The sequence below is a fragment of the Ctenopharyngodon idella genome, chromosome 1, assembly GCF_019924925.1.
Source record: "Ctenopharyngodon idella isolate HZGC_01 chromosome 1, HZGC01, whole genome shotgun sequence".
Lineage (NCBI taxonomy): Eukaryota > Metazoa > Chordata > Actinopteri > Cypriniformes > Xenocyprididae > Ctenopharyngodon > Ctenopharyngodon idella.
Genome location: NC_067220.1, coordinates 5,717,588 through 5,738,385, shown reverse-complemented (window position 1 = coordinate 5,738,385; position 20,798 = coordinate 5,717,588). Strand labels below are relative to the sequence as shown.

Genomic DNA, 20,798 nt, shown 5'->3' with positions numbered 1-20,798 from the left:
GACTTAATTTGACACTTTTAGTGTTAGTAAAATGTAGCTTTTTGCGTCACTAAAAACGTCTTCTCACTGCAAATAATGATGTTCTTCCGCAGTATTTCTGTCTTGTTTTCCAGCACAAATATCTAAACATTCTTAAATCAAGATACATTTACTGGAGAAGCAAAATTACTTAAGATATTAAGTCTTGTTTTATGAAAAATGTATCAAAATGAATTGAGTTTAGGCTTAAAACTATGTAAGTTCATTCAAAGGGAAAACAAGGTTATTTTTCTGCCCCCATTAGCAGATATTTTCAGCAAAATTGATTTAAAAATGTTTCGAATGCTCACTGGATAACAAGACAAAAATACTGAGTTGGGAATGTATTTTTTGCAGTGTAAAGAGTATGTTTCAGGTCATGATATTTCTGGTGAAGCAGTTTGACCAAGGAAATCTTTCTGGTTAAACTAAAGATGCTGGTCAGCAGTTGCTCTGGTTGAACACAGCTAAAATTTACACACAAACTTCTACTGACTTTTGTTTTCTTGTTCACATAGTTTCACTGCTAAAAAAAAAATGCAATATTCTTACTCTCATTTTCTCATTCTCCTCACCTTTGGTTTGTCTGTATCCACAGGTCACTCCGGTGTCCGACAGGGATTTTGGACGCTACAACTGCACAGCCAGAAACAACATCGGCGCTCGATACCAGGAGTTTATATTAGCACAGGCAGGTGTGTGTTTATCAGTAGTCCTTTTTCATTTTTAATACATTTTCCTGAACTTTGAAAGATATTTAAAGTTTTGTTTGTACATATCCTGATTTGTCTGTGCAAGTATTTACTACTTCAAGCATTTCATGCTGACTTTAAGGATGTATTTTAAGATGCAGATGAAGCCTGATTATGTTCTTGAAATGTTTTGGTTTGAGACGAGGCACAATGTTGACCTGAGAAACTGGTTTGCTTTCGATTTAAACGTGCAGTGATGTGCTCAGCATTGATGTATTTTTTTAAATTTTCCATAACAATATGTTCATCCCATCTGGGCGCTGCTAATTTCACTGAAGCTAATCTTCTGTAGTGCCGCGTGATTTACTAGAGAGTTCACTAATATAGCAGAGTACTGTCCCCATTTACTGTAGAGCTGCTTAATATACCATGAAGAGGAGCAGTTCACTTCAGAGCAGACCTCATTGAACACACACACACACACACATACTTGTATATGTGGTTTACGGGGACTCTCCATAGGCGTAATGGTTTTTATACTGTACAAACTGTATATTCTATCCACCTACACTACCCCTACCCCTAAACCTACCCATCACAGAAAACTGTCTGCATTTTTTGAATTTCAAAAAAACTCAGTTTAGTATGTTTTTTTTTTAAGCCAGGAAATGTCCTCGTAAACCATGTTTACGTTGTAATACTCATGTTATTATACACATTTGTGTCCTCATAAACCATATATACATGAACACACACACATACATATATATATAGTGTTTTTATAGTGTCAAATGCCTTTTTTGTGGAGGCTGTGGAGTTTTTTCTTTGACATTATATGGGCCATTTCATCATAAAGGCCAAAAGCATATTCATTTACATACTGGATATCTACATGCTGGATATCTATAATGTTATGGACTGGGTAATGTGTTAGGAACGAAAGGGTGCCACATCGTTTGATGGAAATGAAAATGATCAACCTACAGAGGACTGAATTCAAAAACACCCTGAAAATCAAAGTGAAAAAATGATGCAGCAGGCTAGTCCATTTTGCTGAAATTTAATTGCAGAAACTCAGAATGGTACTCAGTAGTTTGTATGGCCCCCACGTGCTTGTATGCATGCCTGACAACGTCGGGACATGCTCCTAATGAGATGACGAATGGTGTACCGGGGTATTTCCTCCCAGATCTGGACCATCACTGAGCTCCTGGACAGTCTGAGGTGCAACCTGGCGGTGTCGGATGGACCGAAACATAATGTCCCAGAGGTGTTCTATTGGATTTAGGTCAGGCGAGCGTGGGGACCATTCAGTGGTATCAATTCCTTCATCCTCCAGGAACTGCCTGCATACTCTCGCCACATGAGGCCGGCATTGTCGTGCACCAGGAGGAACCCAGGACCCACTGCACCAACGTAGGGTCTGACATTTTGTCCAAGGATTTCATCCCGATACTTAATGGCAGTCAGGGTGCCATTGTCTAGCCTGTAGAGGTTTGTGCGTCCCTCCATGGATATGCCTCCCCAGACCATCACTGACCCACCACCAAACCGGTCATGCTGAACGATGTTACAGGCAGCATAGCATTCTCCACAGCTTCTCCAGACCCCTTCACATCTGTCTCACGTGCTCAGGGTGAACCTGCTCTCATCTGTGAAAAGCACAGGGCACCAGTGGTGGATCTGCCAATTCTGGTGTTCAATGGCAAATGCCAATCGAGCTCCACGGTGCCGGACAGTGAGCACAGGGCCCACTAGAGGACGTCGGGCCTCAGGCCACCCTCATGAAGTCTGTTTCTGATTGTTTGGTCAGAGACATTCACACCAGTGGCCTGCTGGAGGTCATTTTGTAGGGCTCTGGCAGTGTTCCTCCTTGCACAAAGGAGCAGACACCGGTCCTGCTGATGGGTTAAGGACCTTCTACGGCCCTGTCCAGCTCTCCTAGAGTAACTGCCTGTCTCCTGGAATCTCCTCCATGCTCTTGAGACTGTGCTGGGAGACACAGCAAACCTTCTGGGAATGTCACGTATTGATGTGCCATCCTGGAGGAGTTGGACTGTCTGTGCAACCTCTGTAGGGTCCAGGTATCGCCTCAGTGACACTGACCTTAGCCAAATGCAAAACTAGTGAAAAACAGTCAGGAAAGATGAGTAGGGGAAAAAATCCCAGTGGCCTCCACCTGTAAAACCATTCCTGTTTTGGGGGTCGTCTCATTGTTGCCCATCTAGTGCAACTGTTGTTAATTTCATTAACACTAAAGCAGCTGATTAACAACCTCCTCTGCTACTGAACTGACCAGATCAATATCCCAGGAGTTTAACTGACCTGATGCTATTCTCTGATTAAAAAGTGTTCCTTTAATTTTTTTGAGCAGTGTATATGCTAATATGCAAATATGACGCCAACTTGCACATTTTTAATAGTTAAAGTCACATTGCAAAACATTGCTTTTATGTATATTTTAATCTGCTATAGTTTCATTTTGTAGACTACCATATAAAGATGGCCTATGTGTTTATAGGAGAGTTCACTCACACAGTGACAAATGTGTTCAGTGCCGAGAGTGATTTCTCTTCAACAGGAAGTTGAACTGCAGACTGCATCCTGTTGAGCGATGATCTCTCGTCACTCACTAACACGGCAGCACAAATGATGATGTATTCTGAGTTTCTACAGTTTATCTGATGCTCTGTCATGAGTTTATTCTGCATTCATGCTTTATCATGGGTCGAAAACTCTGTCGGCCTCTTTATTTCACACAAAATGAATGAAGCTGCCGGTCACACACACTTTACCATCTACAATAGCAGGTAAAATACTAATGTTAAGCATTTATTCTACACTGTGTTGTGTTGCAGATGTCCCGTCGAACCCGTACTCCGTACGGCTCACCGCCGTCTCCCAGCGTCTCGCCACCGTCACCTTCATGAAGCCCGACTCGCACGGAGGCGTCCCGATCAGCTATTACATCATCAACTACAAAGACACGAGCACGCAGGATTGGAGGACAGTGAGATCACATGGAGTTCAGAGTGAGTATCAAATGTAGGGCGGGGCTTGATTTTGTCTGTGAGGAATTGATTGGATGGTTGTGGTTTGCTATTGGTGGATCTCATGTGAGTGACAGGTTGCCCCGCCCTCGTCATGTAAACATGAATTTAAAACAATTATGATGTGCACTGATGAATAATTTAGAATAAATACTGCAATATTCCTTTAAAAAACACAAGAATCGTCCATTTGATTTTGTGGTGACTTTAATAGAGTCTGGAAACAACAACTCCATTTGCTCTCCATTTAATCTCATTTATATGTGGAAGAAACAGCTAAAATATTAAAAAGATCTCATTTGAGATGCTTCTGTCCTCAGAGCAGAGTGATAAGCTCTGCACGTAAAAGCAGAGCATTTAACCAAAGGATTGCATGTTTACCGTCTTATGTTTTTCCTGAGAGCCATTATCGCTTCTGGAAAGAGCCGTGTTTGCAGGATCGGGATGTGTTGACAGTCAGTTCGATTACGTTTGGTGCAACTAAACACATTTTCTCTTGCTAAAGCAGCAGTGGTGATAATGACTTCAAGCTGTTTGTTCATTAAACTGTTTTTACTTTCATCCAAGTGATTCTTTTCTGTGCATTAAGCCTTTAAATAATGTTTATTGGGTTAAACGTAATGGAAAACGCTAAGCACAAATAGAAAGCGCGAGTCGTTATATTCCTCAACTTTGCGTCGCAGTCCTGCAGAAATGGGGAACAGTTCAAGATCAGATTCAATGAGAAGTCAGTCTGAAAATGTCCTTTTTATGGTCTCAAGCTCAAATATAGAGCGTAATTACTTCAATTACATCCGCAGACTCTTTGTGGATTTTTAATTAAGAACTCAATGTTCTTTGACTAAGTAATAACCGCGTTCATCGAGTCGCTTCGTTTTTATTAGTGCTTTCTCATGTAAATTAATGAATGCAATCATGTACAATGGCTGAGGTCGTGGGTTTGCTGAAGTAGTACTTTAATGTAAAAATACATATTCTGTGTTTGACTCGTTTCACAATTATTACAGCCTCTTTCTCTGCGTTTAGTATTATTTATATACTATTAAAGTATTTTTTTTTAGTATCTTTAGTATTTAATAATATGATATTATGATGATATATAATATATATAAATAAATAATAATGTGTATATAAAATATATGATATATAAATAATAAATATATTATATATAAATAATAATAATTATATATAATACTGTTATTTCCTTTATAATAAATTGTTTGCATTTTTCATCATCTGCATGTCACTTTGGATGAAAGTGTGAGCTAAATGAATAAATGTAAATGTAAAATGCCAGATAAATCTCCATGACAGAAGATGATCTTCTGTTTCACACCCAGTATTTCCTGTGAATGTGATGCTTATTGTCATTTAGAATTTGTTGCAGTAATGATGTGATCAGCACTGAGAACGAGTGAAAGCTGGACAAAAGAAGAAGCTCAAATATATTCTTTCTTTCTTTCTTTCTTTGATTGTTTGTTTGTTTACTTACATCTTTGTTTACTTATTTATTTATGTCTTTGTTTGTCTTTATTTACCACTTTTTTATTATTTATGTTTTATTTATTTACTTTATTTGCGTGTCTTTCTTTGCTCGTTTCTTTCTTTATATGTCTTTGTTTTTTCTTTCATTCTTTATTTATTTTTGTCTTTCTGTTTCTTTCTTTCTTTCTTTTTCTTTCTTATTTATTTATTTATTTATTTGTCTTTGTTTTTCCTTCTTTCCTTCTTTCTTCATTTTTTTGTCTTTGTTTTTATTTTATTCATTTATTTATGTATTTTCTTTATTTTCTTGCTTCTTTCTTTGATTATTTATTTATTTACTTTATTTACTTGCATATTTGAATGTTTTTTTGGTTTTCTTTACTTTTTCTTTCTTTCTTTCTTTCTTTCTTTCTTTCTTTCTTTCTTCCTTCTGTTCTTCCTTCGTTCTTTCCTTCCTTCCTTTCTTCCTTCCTTCTTTTCTCTCTTCCTTCCTTCCTTCCTTTCTTCCTTCCATTCCTCCATTCTTCCTTCCTTCCTTCCATCCATCCTTCCTTCCTTCCTTCCATCCTTTCTTCCTTCCTTCCCTCCTTCCTTCCTTCCTTCCTTATTTCCATCCCTCCTTCCTTCCTTCCTTCCTTTCTTCCTTCCTTCCATCCTTTCTTCCTTCCTTTCTTCCTTCCATTCCTCCATTCTTCCTTCCTTCCATCCATCCTTTCTTCCTTCCTTCCTTCTTTTCTCTCTTCCTTCCTTCCTTCCTTCCTTCCATCCTTTCTTCCTTCCTTCCTTTCTTCCTTCCTTCCTTCCTTCCTTTCTTCCTTCCTTCCTTCATTCCTTCCTTCCTTCCTTTCTTCCTTCCCTCCTTCCTTCCTTCCTTCTTTTCTCTCTTCCTTCCTTCCTTCCTTCCTTCCTTATTTCCATCCCTCCTTCCTTCCTTCCTTTCTTCCTTCCTTCCATTCTTTCTTCCTTCCTTCCTTTCTTCCTTCCATTCCTCCATTCTTCCTTCCTTCCATCCTTTCTTCCTTCCTTCCTTTCTTCCTTCCATTCCTCCATTCTTCCTTCCTTCCATCCATCCTTTCTTCCTTCCTTCCTTTCTTCCTTCCATTCCTCCATTCTTCCTTCCTTCCATCCATCCTTTCTTCCTTCCTTCCTTCTTTTCTCTCTTCCTTCCTTCCTTCCTTCCATCCTTTCTTCCTTCCTTTCTTCCTTCCTTCCATCCTTCCTTCCTTCGTTCCTTCCTTCCTTCCTTCCTTTCATCCTTTCTTCCTTCATTCCTTCCTTCCATCCCTCCTTCCTTCCTTCATTCCTTCCTTTCTTCCTTCCTTCCATCCTTTCTTCCCTCCTTCCTTCCTTCCTTCTTTTCTCTCTTCCTTCCTTCCTTCCATCCTTTCTTCCTTCCTTCCTTCCTTATTTCCATCCCTCCTTCCTTCCTTCCTTTCTTCCTTCCTTCCATCCTTTCTTCCTTCCTTCCTTTCTTCCTTCCATTCCTCCATTCTTCCTTCCTTCCATCCATCCTTTCTTCCTTCCTTCCTTCCATCCTTTCTTCCTTCCTTCCTTTCTTCCTTCCATTCCTCCTTCCTTCCATTCATCCTTTCTTCCTTCCTTCCTTTCTTCCATCCATCCCTCCTTTCTTCCTTCCTTTCTTCTTTTTGTTCCTTCCTTCCTTCCTTTATTCCTCTCTCTCTCTCTCTCTCTCTCTCTCTCTCTCTCTCTCTGTCCTCCGTCTCTCAGCCGCAGTAGTTCTGGCTAGCCTGGAGCCCAACACGACGTATGAGGTGAGAGTGGCGGCCGTCAATGGAAAGGGTCAGGGTGAATTCAGCCACACAGAAACCTTCCAGACGTTACCCATCCGTGAGTTCTTCATCATCACTCTCTCTCTCTCTTCTGTTCATTCCTCCTCAGTCAGATGAATATATTCTGCTTCTGTTCAGTTACTGTCACTCCCGTCACTAGCTGCGTTTGAGAACAAGGACATTAAGACCTTGCACAGTATGTAACTGCATCAGCAAACTCATTTTCTGTAGATTTCAGTGTTTCGGCTCCTGCAGTGAATGTTTTTAAGCTCCTTCATCACTATAGTGCTGTTTCTTGTAGTTTAAAGTAGCTGTCACATCTTCATTTCGGTCTGATTGTGTCTGTTTTCCTCCAGGCGAGCCGAGTCCTCCGACGGTTCACGGACAGAGAGGCGTCGGGAAGGCCTACAGACTGGGACTGATCAAACAGGACGACGGTGGGATGCCTATCGTCGAGTACATCGTGAAGTATAAAACGGTGCGTTCGCTCAACGACAAGAGATCACAGCTAACAAAAGTACACACTAAAAACGCTTTTCTAATCTTCCTATGAAATCGCTTTTTAAATACTACAACAAACAGCTGGTAGGGACTACAACAAGCTTCTTCCTGGGTTAGTGACATCACTAACCCTAAAATTTACATAAACCCGCCCCCGAGAACACACAACAAAGGGGGTGAGGCCATGTTGGGCTGCTTTAGAGAAGAGGAAGAGTTGTTGTACTAGAGTGTTGTTGACATGTTGTCATTTTACGCCGGACTGCTTCACAAACGAGGGTCAATTCAACACTGGGTTTGCACTAAAACTTAAACATGACGGCACATGCTAGTCGATGAGTTGAATCAACTCCACAGCAACTGCATAAATGTATCCACTAGCCATTCAGAAATGTCCTAAAAGTTGTAACTTCTTCCTGAGTCTCTCCATCAGTGTCGACTCCGGTTTGAACAATGTAAGGCTGAACACCGTTACTGACAATCCTCATTTTGGCTGCGTGAGATTCTCCAGCTTTGTTGTTGTTGAGCGACCGAAGCGCGAGCTGTTAAAGCTCCGCCCTCTTCTGGAAAGGGGCCGGGAGCAGCAGCTCATTTGCATTTAAAGGGACACACACAAAAACAGCGTGTTTTTGCTCACACCCAAATAGGGGCAAATTTGGCAAGCTATAATAAATGATCTGTGGGGGATTTTGAGCTGAAACTTCACATTTCTGATTATTGAATAACAAATGTTTGAAGTAATCTTTCATGTTCGAGGTTTGTAAAAATACTTGCTGAGTTTGTACTGTATACAACAGGACACAGAATAGCCACAGATTCTGGTCCTAATTCACTGCATTAATCTGAGCTGAACGCTGTATCTGAAGCCTCGGAGGCTTCCAGCCGCCTCGAGCCGAGTGGGTGGCTGAATCTGTAATGTTCTTGGGGAAAAATCCTGCTTTTCCTCCGTCCAGCGTACAGTGAGTCTGAACGTGCTCACGCTGTGGCCTCATTTGCTTAAAGAATACGGATGTGTGAGAGAGTGTGGAGAAACGCTTTGAAGTTCCCGTTCCCATAAAGGAACTGCGGGGGGTGATTCTCCATGAGTTTTCCTCTCCGTCACGGCTGTAAGGAACAAAAAGAGCCAACCTGAGCTCAATACACATCCTCACAATCACACACGCAGTTTTGTCCTGGTTTTGGGGAACTCTTTAAGAACAAAGATAGTGAAGTCTATTTTAGGACCATTAAGATTGAGATTGAGACATTATTTTGTACAATTTATCCCTGACATGTTTCTGTGAGATTCACAAGGATAAATGACCAGTAAATCCTCATCAAGGTCAGTGTGTGTCACAATATTGAGGAATAATGAATATTCAAGCATGAAAACCTGTTCTAGTAGAGCCCAAAAACAACATCAAGACTTTGAAAAAGGGCATAATAGGACTTCTTTGAAGTTTCACCTTTTTTCATGATCCAGTCAGTTCCCCATTAATAATATTATGTATCATCCTAAATACATGGAAGTTGCAGTTCAGGTTGACTTTAAAAGACACACAAAAGATAAATTAAAGGATGTTATTATCTCCCTCAGCCAATGAAAACGTGTTTCCGTCGATCATTTGAGCAACTGACGTTGTTTGTATTGAAGATCTCACACTCCAGAGCTTTATGGGAAGTGAAATCTCTTTAAAGTGCTTTACTAAAGTACTGCGGATTGGAGCATGTGATTGTGGATTCCCGCAGACAGACGGTGACAAAACTGATGAACTGAAGAAGATCAAATATTTCCAGACAGTAAACACAGAGATCACAGAGAGACGGGGAGGAAGAGTTTTCAGGAAGTGTCAGGATGAAACGGGATGGAGATGATTGGAACTTTCTGCCTTTATTTCTTCTTTAGATCTTTGTTTTTATTCTCTGTTATTATGCATTTTTTGCCCCATTTTATATTGTGTTTTTGATGCGGTCCATCAGACTTCTTAACTAGCATGAATGAAATGTTCAGCCTGTCATTATTTACTCATCTTTCTCATGTTTTTTTCAAACACGTATGACTTTCTTTCTTCTGTGGGAAACATTTGAAGACTGAAGATCCAAAAATGACCTAAAGCACCACAATAAAGTAGTCCACATGATGAGTACATTATTTCAAGACTTCGGAAGCAGGGTTATTATCATAAATCATAAAAAAAAACAAAAAAAAAAACATTTTTGTTACTAGAAATAAAATAAACGTTACCTGAAATAAAATAAAGTATCAAAAAATGTAAACTTATTTTATTTCAGCTACATTTGTCTAGTTTAAATTAAGTACTAAAATTACTTAAACTATTTAAATAAAAAGTAAAATTAATAAATACTTTATAGACATAGTTAAAACAACACACAACAAAATCACTAAAACTTTGACTAAAATTAAAGTTTTAATAGATATATTAAATATATAATATTAATATATTAAATTATTATAAATAATACTATGTATTTTAAACATTGTATTAATATTTAATTTAATTACTATTGTATTTCCCCATTACACTAATGAGAATTTATAGTATTTAATATTTTGATTTAGTTTTTATTTTTATATTTTTAATTTTAGTCTGTTTTAGTAATTTCGTTGTGCATTTTTGTCGTTTTCATTTGTTTAGGGTTAGGATTAGGGTTATATATATATATATATATATATATATACAAATAAATTCTAAATCAAAATATTAACAAAAACTCAATATAAAATAAGTAATGATACTAAAATAAGTCATATCATGCTTTGTGTGAGGAACAGACTTACATTTGGGTCATTTTGAATCTACACTGTAAAAAATTATTTTCATGATTTGTTATCACAACATTTTTTCTTCTGTCAAATCAACTTCAGTAATGAATATAGTTCAGATAACATAATATTTTGAGTTTCTGTTTATTAAACCAATCTCCTTCATTGTATTAACTCAAATTTTTACTTTCAATGAACTCAAAATTTTAAGGCAACCAGGCAACTTACTTTTTTAAGTTAAACCAACAATTCTTTTTTACAGTGTAGAAGTAAGACTGTTTCTGTGATATTGATGAGATATTATTGAGATAATAACACATATTAATGAATGAAATGTATGAGTAGGGAATGAATGAAAGTCATGTAGTTGATGCGAGACTCTGGTGTTTGTGTGCAGGATAAAGAGGAGCAGTGGATGACGAAGCTGGTTCCCGGCATGAATGATTTCGCTCTGCTGCAGCCGCTGCAGTGGAACACGCGCTACAACGTGGAGATCACGGCACGCAACGTCAAGGGCCTGTCGGAGCCCACCTTCTTCCAGTTCCTCATGCCGCAGAAACCCGACATCACAGGTACACGCATGCCCTCGCTACTAAACCTCACTTCACGGGTTCATGCCTTATATTATAAAATGCCCCTTTTTGAGTGGAAGCAAAAACATGCTGTTTTCATGTGTGTATCTTTAAATGCAAATAAGCTGCTGCTCCCCGCCCCCCTTTCCAGAAGAGGGCAGAGCTTTAACAGTTCATGCCTCGGACACTCCAACAGAACAGGAGAAACAGTTACAATGTTAGCAGATCATGACCTGTGTACTTCAACATCACCTGCGGAGGACATACTGTAGTTGGTATTGTATGTGAACTTCAGCCTTGTGAGCAAACATGTTTTATTAAGGTCTTGAGATGTTGAGAACTTTAAAGATCTCGGACAAAAAGAATTTTTCTCATCCATATTCCTGGCCTGATACTGATATCTGGAGATGTTCGCAGCGGCTCGGATGCGTCAGATAAAAACAGAAATGTTAAAGTGAAGTCACGGTAGATCAGGGCAGTTTCAGGTCTCCAGGTAGCGCGAGATGAGATGCCTCCAGTGGATCCGAGTCTGAGAGCAGATCGCAGCAGCAGATCAATGCGCCGGCGCGCCTCGGTTTGATTCACTGATGCCGTTTGAAGAGGAAGAGATGACCAGCTGAACATGTTGACCTGCGCTCTACTCACTTACACAAACTGTGCTTATGGAGGCAAAGAAAATAAAAAATAAAAAATGTTTCACCTCAGAATCAAAAGAAAGCATGAAGATGTTATATTTTGCAAGCTTGTTTTAGGACCATCAAGATGTTTTACCTTCACTGAATTTTTTTGTAATTCTTATTATCATGAATGTCGATTTTCTTCCTTTATTTTTGTGGTGTAATATGATCTGGACAGGTTTTGTGCATTTCACCCAAACTCACACACACACACACACACACACTCACTGAGTGAGACTCTTACTGGTGTTTTCAGCTCTTTGTCGTGTGAAAGCGTGTGTTCAGGTTGTTTTCTTCTCTCATTAGTGAATAGAGCCGTCTGGAACAACAGCAGTGTGGAGGAAAGAAAATAACACTTCTTTCCTTTTTTAGACTCGCCTCATCATTTATTGAGTAAAACTCTACTCACTTTTTCCACAAGATGCCACAGCTGTACCTGCAAGATATAGATATAATATAATATAAATATCACAATATAACACAATATAAATATATAACACACTATATAAATGTAACCCCTCTACCCATCGCCCCGCTCTGTGCGGGCCTCGAACCTGGGTCTCCGGCGTGGGAGTCGGATGCTCTAACAAGGAGGCTAAAGGCTGCAACCTCTAGCGTCAGTTGCTAGAGCATCTCTTGAGATCAGAGGGGTGAGGTTTACTTGCACAGCAACTACTAGCTGGCCTCCGTTTCATAAACACTGTACAAACTATATAAATATAAGCAATATCACACTCGTATAGGCCATAGGTAATCACAGTGTGCTGATATACAGCCATATCGCACGGCTACGAGTGTGATATTGCGTTTATACAACAGTTCGACGGCATGAGTGTGTAAATAAATAAGAAACAATGGAGTGTCTTTAAAACCCTCTTTTGTGCTTCCGCCACGGATTCAATTCTGAAGTTGACAGTTTAACAGTTGAACACAAGATCCGTTACTAATTCTAAAACATCACTTTAGAACTAGTAATGAATGAACGTTGAGTCGTTTCATTGAAACTCACTGTAATATGTAGAGTATTATGAGAGAGCGAGTGTATTACCTGCATCTAGCTGATAGTCTTCAGATCAATCTTATATTCATAATCACAAAATCAGTTTGAATGTCCGCTGAGGAAAGCGATATCTTTGTCCTTTTAACATTTAAGAGGATTTCCCATGACAGCGCTAGTCAATGCATTTGTCAGTTGCGTCTCGTAAAATGTTTAAAGTAAAAACAACGTCCTTGACACACCTGCTGCTGTTGATCTCTGTTATTTGTACCTCCTTTTGTAATGAATCATGTTGTTTCCAGCAGTTTGATTCCACATGATGCGTGAATAACAGTGAGAAGCATCAGTGATTGTGTTGGCCGAGGTTCACACTGATCTTCTGAGATTTCTGCATTGACTGTATTAGACTCATTTAAGAGAATGTAACACTGCTGCTGTTTAATTAAGATCCGATTTTTTGAAATAGAGTGCAACAGTTGAGTTCTGGAAGTAGAAACTCCATTCATTTTCTCCATAGGGAAACTGATTTTTAATGTTAACTTGTAAACCGATAAAGTCAGCCCTACTGTGAGCTACGAGGTTGTTAATCGATGATATTTGCTTCTGTTAAAGACGTCAGCCCACATTATTTCAACTTAGTTTTAAAATAATCACATTTATCAGCGGAATTCTTAGTGAAAACTACATTACCCATGATGCTTTACAGAAAATCCCACCAATCAGAGAGCAAAACACACCAAAAGAGCTCTTTAGCTCCGCCCACTGACGTAATCGAATCTCCCTACACTCTCAAAACACTTAAATATTTGAATATATATGCATATTTTGCAATAAACTTAAAATATATTATGTCTGTATATATAATCAACATTTTGTTGTAGTTTTATATTTCTCCTACGGCTGTTCTCAATGCTTCATGGGACTGTAGTTCTTTCCCTCACTAAAGCTGTCTTGTACTTTGGTGTTTTTGTCCGATTTTCAAACACTTTTTTGCTTCAGATCAAATTTTGTAGTGTTGTGATTCTCCTCGAAGCTGATTGGTTTGGTTCATGGCTTATAACACTTTAAACAAGATATTTTAGAAATCCGTATGGGAGAAATGAATGGAAAAGATACTTTATATATTAAAAAAATAAAAATATTTTAGCCTTTCTACTTCAAAATTACACATTTATTTCTAACACTTGCCCCATCTTTGTAATTATTTCTGAAATTTACTAGCAATCTCTGTGTGAAAATTGTTTGAAAGTACATCAGTTGTTTTTTAGTGTATATTCACCCTGAGAAGACGCCTCAGTAGTCAGCAGTCTGTGCAGACAGCAGGAGTTTCTCTACACTGGAACAGATCGCTGGTTTCAGGTCATCAGACGCTCTGAAGGTCCTGATGGCGGCTGTAAAACGCTGCGTGGGCTTGAATATGATGATATGGACATTTGGCTCCATATAATATTGTATCATAGTGATGCTCCATTCGGGACAGTCAGTTCAGTGGCGCTCGGGGCCAATTCTGAGTCATTTAGTGCTCTACTGGCAGATAATGTTAGTGAAGCTCACCGCCAGTGTGTTTCTCACAGAAAGTGTTCAGGATTGAACAAACGTACTGAAGACCGAAAATGAAAATAACTATGGCCAGAGCTACGTCACACACATAGATCAAAATATAAATTTTTGCTGGTTTATGTTGCTTAATATAATATAATATAATATAATATAATAACAACAAAATAATTTTATTAAAATAATACAACAAATCATTAAACATATAATTTCAGTTACAGTGCATTATATTAATTATATATTATATGACACTATATTATATTATATTATATTATATTATATTATATTATATTACATTATATATTTTTCTGACCCCCCCCAAGACTTAATATCTGCTTCTCAAGAAAATGTATCTTGATTTTAACAATGTTTAAATTGGAAAACAAGACAAAAATACTGAACAAGATAATTTATTGCAGTGTAAAAAGACTGATGTGAGCCGCTATTCATATTAATTGTAGTTCTAGACTCGTTTGCATCTGTTTTTATTTCTCATAATGAATTTTATTCCATTATATCTCCTCCTTTTGGTTGTTAGTCATATTTTTTATTGGTTTTAAACTTAATCAACCATGTTATCATAACTGATGTTGACCGTCAAATTACTTCAGATTCATTTTTTAGACTGAGTTGGTGAGTTATGTGAACATAAACCTCTACAAATATCAAGCATAATTAAACCTGAAATTGAATTATTGATTAAAATGAAGGTAGAGGCGTGATATATCCTCAGATTTCATAAAATACCATCTTTTAAAGTCTTTAAATGAAAGCTCAGTCACTCTGTTCACACTGTTGATTCATTGAGGTGGTTAATAGTTCTTATGACTGAAAGTGATATTAAATATTTGTGCTGAAGTGAACGTTTTGAAGTTTCACTTGTGATGTCTGTTTGGTTTATCCAGCACTGTGGCGTTTCTCTCTTTGATAAGAATCAATGAAACCCTCTGAAGATGTCGACTCAAGGCTTTCTTCTAATCAATCGGTGCTTTAGGTGTCGTCTACACATTAACAGACATTCAGATGCTCACAGATGGTGTTTACGCTGCGGGTCTGTCCATGAATCCGCTGTAATGTGAATCTGAATGTCAGGATCTCCTCTGGTTCTTTGTATTTCCGACATGTTATGTGTGAATCTTTGATGCTTTCATCCATAACGCATCAAAACATCTTGAAGATGGACTGCAGAATCATGTCCTCAAAGATTCAGATCAATACAGAAAGAGCTGTGGACTAAACACATCAGAGATAGCCTCACATTTCTCAACCTGTGATTACTGAGAGATCATTTAAAAGTTTGTTTTCTGATCAGACGCAGAGAAGAATGAAGAACTGTAAATGAGTGTTTAGTTGGGTTTGTTATATTCTGAAGGCCTCTAATTTTTCTTGAACTATTGGATTGTATCTTTAAGCATGTATTTTAACCTTCATGTTTCTTTCAGATTGACTTTATTGTCATAATATTTATTAGAAATGTGACTGTTTGTCAATAAAGCAACATTTGAGCACCTGCAAAAATACAGAAAACAAATCAAAATAGACTGGCAGCCAGAGCTGTTATTAAAACTATTACAAAATTGTTTTTATTTATTGAAATGAAGCTGAAATAATATAAAATATAAATATTGCATGAAAAATTAAACTTTATAAAAATTATGTGAAATAAAATAAATTTAATTTGAAGTACTAGAATTACTAAAACTGAAATAAAAACCAATTAAAGCTAAATATAAATAAATAAATAAATAAATAAATAAATAAATATAAAATTGAAGCGCATAACAAAATTACAAAAAAATAGAATGAACACTGAAAATATAAAAAAATCTAATTCAAAATATTAATAATTAATAATAAATAATATATACAAATTATTATAATAAAATACTAAAAAAAACTGTTTTAACATGTGAACATCCATTGTTTTATTTGTGTGATTTTTCAGAAATTTGACCAAAAATACACTGAAAAAAAAAAAAAATGGTGTAGGATTTATTTTTTTTAAACAATTTTCACTCAGAAATTGCTAGTAAATTTCACAAATAATTATAAAGAAAACAACAAGGAACACATTAAATTAAATTAAACAAAATTTTCTTTGTTTTATTTACAACTTGAAAAAAATATATTTTTTACAGTGTAATAATGTTTGACCCCAGCAATAAATAAATAATATTTATTTATTTATTCTAAATATTTTATATATATTCTAAATATTATATATATATATATATATATATATATAAAACCTGAAAAAAAAAAATCTGTGCACACTAATCTGAGACCGTTAGTGTTTTTATAGATAGAAAAATAGAAATAATGTGACATTTTTCATGCAGGATGTTTGATGCATGTTAGAAGAAATTCACTGTTCTCATAAAACTGCATGAAAGTATAACATTGCTTAAATTACTTATAAATCTCTTGTTATGCAACATTATCACCACATATTAAATTCAAACATGTTTTCTTTCAGTCAGTTTTGTGGATCTGATTGATGGAAGGCCTCATTGATCGGAGCTCCTGCTGAAGGATCTCTGCAGATGTTGAGCGTGTGTTTTCTCTCCGGTCTCAGCAGATTCTCTGTTCAGCGGTCTGGGTCTCGGCGCTGTGGTGGGTCTCGGGGTGGCGGCTCTTCTTCTGCTGCTGGTGCTGGTGGACGTGTGCTGCTTCTTCCTCCGTCAGTGCGGTCTCCTCATGTGCATCACCCGCAAACTCTGCAGCAAGAAAACCACAACCAGCGGCAAGAGCAAAGAGCTGGAGGAGGGCAAAGCCGCCTACCTGTGAGTCCCTCACCGTGTGTCTGCATGAGCGCCGCTCGATCATGTGTTTCATGTGATGCATGAGCTCTGTTATATCTGTGTTTGAAAGAGTATTTGTGTCATGTGTGAAGTATAGCAGTCTTATCAGAAAATTACATTGGTTTGAGCATTTCAGAGCGATTACTTTTGCCTGAAAGATCAGTTAGACCAGCTTAAACCAGCAAACTTGGGTTGGTTTAGGCTGTTTTTTCAGCCCAGTCTCATGATGGAAAGATAGTTTGAGGGAAATAAACACTTTTAGTCAGCAAGGATGCATTACATTGATCGAAAGTGACATTTATGATGTTACAAAGGATTCAGTTTCAAATAAATGCTGTTTTCAACATTGATAATAATCATAAATGTTTCTTGAGCATCAAATCATCATATTAGAATGATTTCTGAAGGATCATGTGACACTGAAGACTGGAGTAATGATGCTGAAAATTCAGCTTTGATCACAGGAATAAATTATAGTTCACTATATATTCACATAGAAAACAGCTGATTTACATTGTAAAAATATTTCACTATTTTTAAAGTATTTTTGATCAAATAAATGCAGCCTTGGTGAGCAGAAGAGACTTTAAAACACATTTTAACAGAGCAAGCCAACAAATCTACTAAATTTAACAAAACAAAGTTGAAATATCATTGAAACTTTACAGAATCCCATTGAACGAGGTTAAAATGGTCACTGAGAGACGTTTGGTTGAGAAAACGTTTGAATGACGTTAGCTTTGTGAGTGTTTGCAAGTAGCATATCATTTTAACTTTCATATGTGAATATGTGATCAGTCTCCTCTGAATCTGATGATTGATAGAAACTGACAGTCATTATCTAATGATGATGGTTGAATTTCAATTATTTCATAATATTTTTCATTACTATTAAGCGCTGTTGATAATATGCACACATATAGATATGCAGTAATCTGCTGATTTAATAACATTCTGCTGAGTGAGTTCAGTAAATGATCAGACAGATGGTTTAGTTTGGTTTAGCATTAGACAGACCTCATGAGATTCATTTGCTAATAAAAGCCCGAGTCTATTGATCTGTTTGCATTAGAGGCACATAAAGTCCAGCGTCTGTGGATTTACCATCATCTGAAGTTTCTTATGTCAGATATTATGTCACACATAGACTTGTTGCCGTGTTATAAGTACTGAGACAGAAGTCAAAATAAAACCTCTGAGTTTGAGATTTAGATCCCTTTGGCAGTGCAAGAAGAAGAAATTACTCTAAAACATGCTGAAACATCCTCACTTTAGCGTCTTTAATGGACATGTATATATGTAGATGGCTGTATATGTTGTGTAAAAATATACGATACACTAAATTTGAGATAATTATGATTTTTTTTCAAATGTTTTTGAGTCTCTTCTGCTCACCAAAGCTGCATTTATTTGATCAAAAATACAGTAAAAAATGTGAAATATTATTACAATTTAAAATAACTGTTTTCTATGTGAATATATAGTAAAGTGTAATTTATATCCAGTGATCAAAGCTGAATTTTCAGCATCATTACTCCAGTCTTCAGTGTCACATGATCCTTCAGAAATCATTCTAATATGATGATTTGCTGCTCAAGAAACATTTATGATTATTATCAATGTTGAAAACAGTTCATATTTTTGTGGAAATGTGATAAATTTTATTTCAGTATTCTTTGATGAATAGAAAGTTCAAAAGAACAGCATTTTGTAATATTATAAATGTCTTAGTGTCACTTTTGTGACAATAAAAGTATAAATTAATTTTTTTCAAAATACTGAACCCAAACTTTTGAATGGTAGTGTATCACGGTTTCCACAAAAATATGTTTTCAACATTGATAATAATCATAAATGTTTCTTGAGCAGCAAATCATCATATTAGAATGATTTCTGAAGGATCATGTGACACTGAAGACTGGAGGAATGATGCTGAAAATTCAGCTTTGATCACTGGATATAAATTACAGTTTAATATATATTCGCATAGAAAACAGCTGTTTTAAATTGTAAAAATATTTCACTATTTTTACTGTATTTTTTTTTTTTTTTTTTTTACTGAAGAGACTCAATTCAAAAATTGTAATCATGTAGTGTAGTATGTGAAACAGTTAACGCCAGTGAAATAGCAGTTGAGATGTTTGTTAGTGTGCCATTCCGAACATTCCCAGTGTGCACTTGTGTATCAGTGTGTGATGGATCATGTGTGTTTGTGTGAGTAGGGTTGATGGCTCGAAGGAGCCCATCGTGGGGATGAGAAGTGAAGAAGAGAGAATTGCTAACAAGGAGGACTGCAGTCCAGTGCACGAACCCAATGAGACGACTCCTCTGACAGAGCCAGAGTAAGAGCTAGAGCTCGATGTCAGACACAATACTGCCTTACAAGTGACGTTTGATCGCTAGAAGTAACACTTTGTTAACATTCAGACTTTTGAACGGTGGTGTTTTTAGTACCTGAGATCACAATCTCGACTCTTACCGTTCCTTGATCTATTAAGATACACCCTGTTATAAACAGTCGGATGGTTCTGATTTGGGTTTTGTTCCGGACATTCAAACATCACTGAAAAATCCAGTGTAGTTCTTCGTAGTGCTTTCGACCGCTTTATCAAGCCAAAAATTCAAAGTTTATCTTGTCCAACTTTCCTTTTATAGTCTATATCGTTTTGTTTTAGTAGCCCTTAAAACCACTAAAGTAACTCCTTTATTGTAGTAGTTGAGTCTCATCGATTGGTCAGAAATAATTCAAATAAAGCCAACATTTGGGTCTTGATAAACTTTCCTTTGCTAATGGATGTTTTGGTGTAGTAACTCTGAAATTAGTTTAGTAAAGACCTGTTCAGACCAACACAGCATTAACAATATTAGTGTCTGTCTCTTTAAAGCAGGATGGATTCTGATTGGCTGTCAGTGTTTTATCGTTCATCAGCTGGGAAAGAATAATTCTGAAAGTGATATTGTTCCTCTGCTGTCATTGCTGTGTTGTGGACTCTGACATTCGTTTATATTTAGAAGATTTTTTACCACTACATCTTAATCGTATCATGTTTGCTGTGAACGGGCCTTAACTGTTAATCTGTGAGGGAGTTGAATCAGTATCAGCTTTAGTTCTTTCTGGTTTTGGGTCATTTGTCATTATAATTCATTTCTCAGTTTTTGTCATTTTATTACGTGCTTCTGTCTTTTTTTTTTTTTTAGTGTTTTAATATTTTTATTTAGCTTTAAATTATTTTTATTTCAGTTTTATTTTTTTGTAAGTTTAGTACTTCAGCTTAAATTTATTTAATTTAATTTAGTTGCTAAGGCAACATTGCTACTTTTTCATCTAATATTTATATTTTATTTAAATTTAATGCAATTTAATATTTTGAATTAGCATCTATTTTTATGTTTTCAGTTTTCATTTTAATTTTAGTCTTTTTGTAATTTTATTATGTGCTTTTGTCATTTTTATTAGTTTTTTGTATTTTTTATATTGAATTAATTTATTATTATTTCAATTTTATTGGTTTATTTTTTGTAAATTTCAGCTTAAACTTATTTCATTTCACTTTGTTGCTAAGGCAACATTGCTACTTTTTAAGTTTTTTCAATTTAACAAAAATTTAATAATATTTTGAATTGGCATCTATTTTTATATTTTCAGTTCTCATTTTAATTTTATTTTAAGTTTTTTTGTAATTTTATATGTGCTTTTGTCATATTTATTAGTTTTGAAGTTATATTTTTATTTCAGTTTTATTTTTAAGTAATTTTAGTACTTCAGCTTAAACTTATTTCATTTCATTTAGTTGCAAAGACAACATTGCTAGTTTTTATTAAAGTTTTTTCAATTTTTGTTTAAAATTTTATTTAATTTAACAAAAAGTATATTTTTTTTTTTTTACAAAAAGTTGT

General features: G+C 36.2%; 2 protein-coding genes across 2 annotated transcripts in view; one reads left to right on the top strand and one right to left on the bottom strand.

Annotated features, from left to right (window-relative positions):
- The window catches only part of LOC127521108 (amyloid-beta A4 protein-like), a 337,319-nt gene that overhangs the window by 174,289 nt on the left and 142,232 nt on the right, over nt 1–20,798 (bottom strand). The gene's annotated exons all lie outside the window — the stretch shown is intronic.
- Nucleotides 1–20,798, top strand: part of LOC127511475 (neural cell adhesion molecule 2-like) — a 65,692-nt gene that overhangs the window by 43,656 nt on the left and 1,238 nt on the right. Inside the window, exons 11-17 of the mRNA XM_051892301.1 lie at nt 617–713; nt 3,569–3,742; nt 6,974–7,093; nt 7,392–7,513; nt 10,695–10,869; nt 16,679–16,883; nt 19,124–19,243. Coding sequence (XP_051748261.1) covers nt 617–713; nt 3,569–3,742; nt 6,974–7,093; nt 7,392–7,513; nt 10,695–10,869; nt 16,679–16,883; nt 19,124–19,243 — 1,013 coding nt within the window. The remainder of the gene's footprint in view (nt 1–616; nt 714–3,568; nt 3,743–6,973; nt 7,094–7,391; nt 7,514–10,694; nt 10,870–16,678; nt 16,884–19,123; nt 19,244–20,798) is intronic.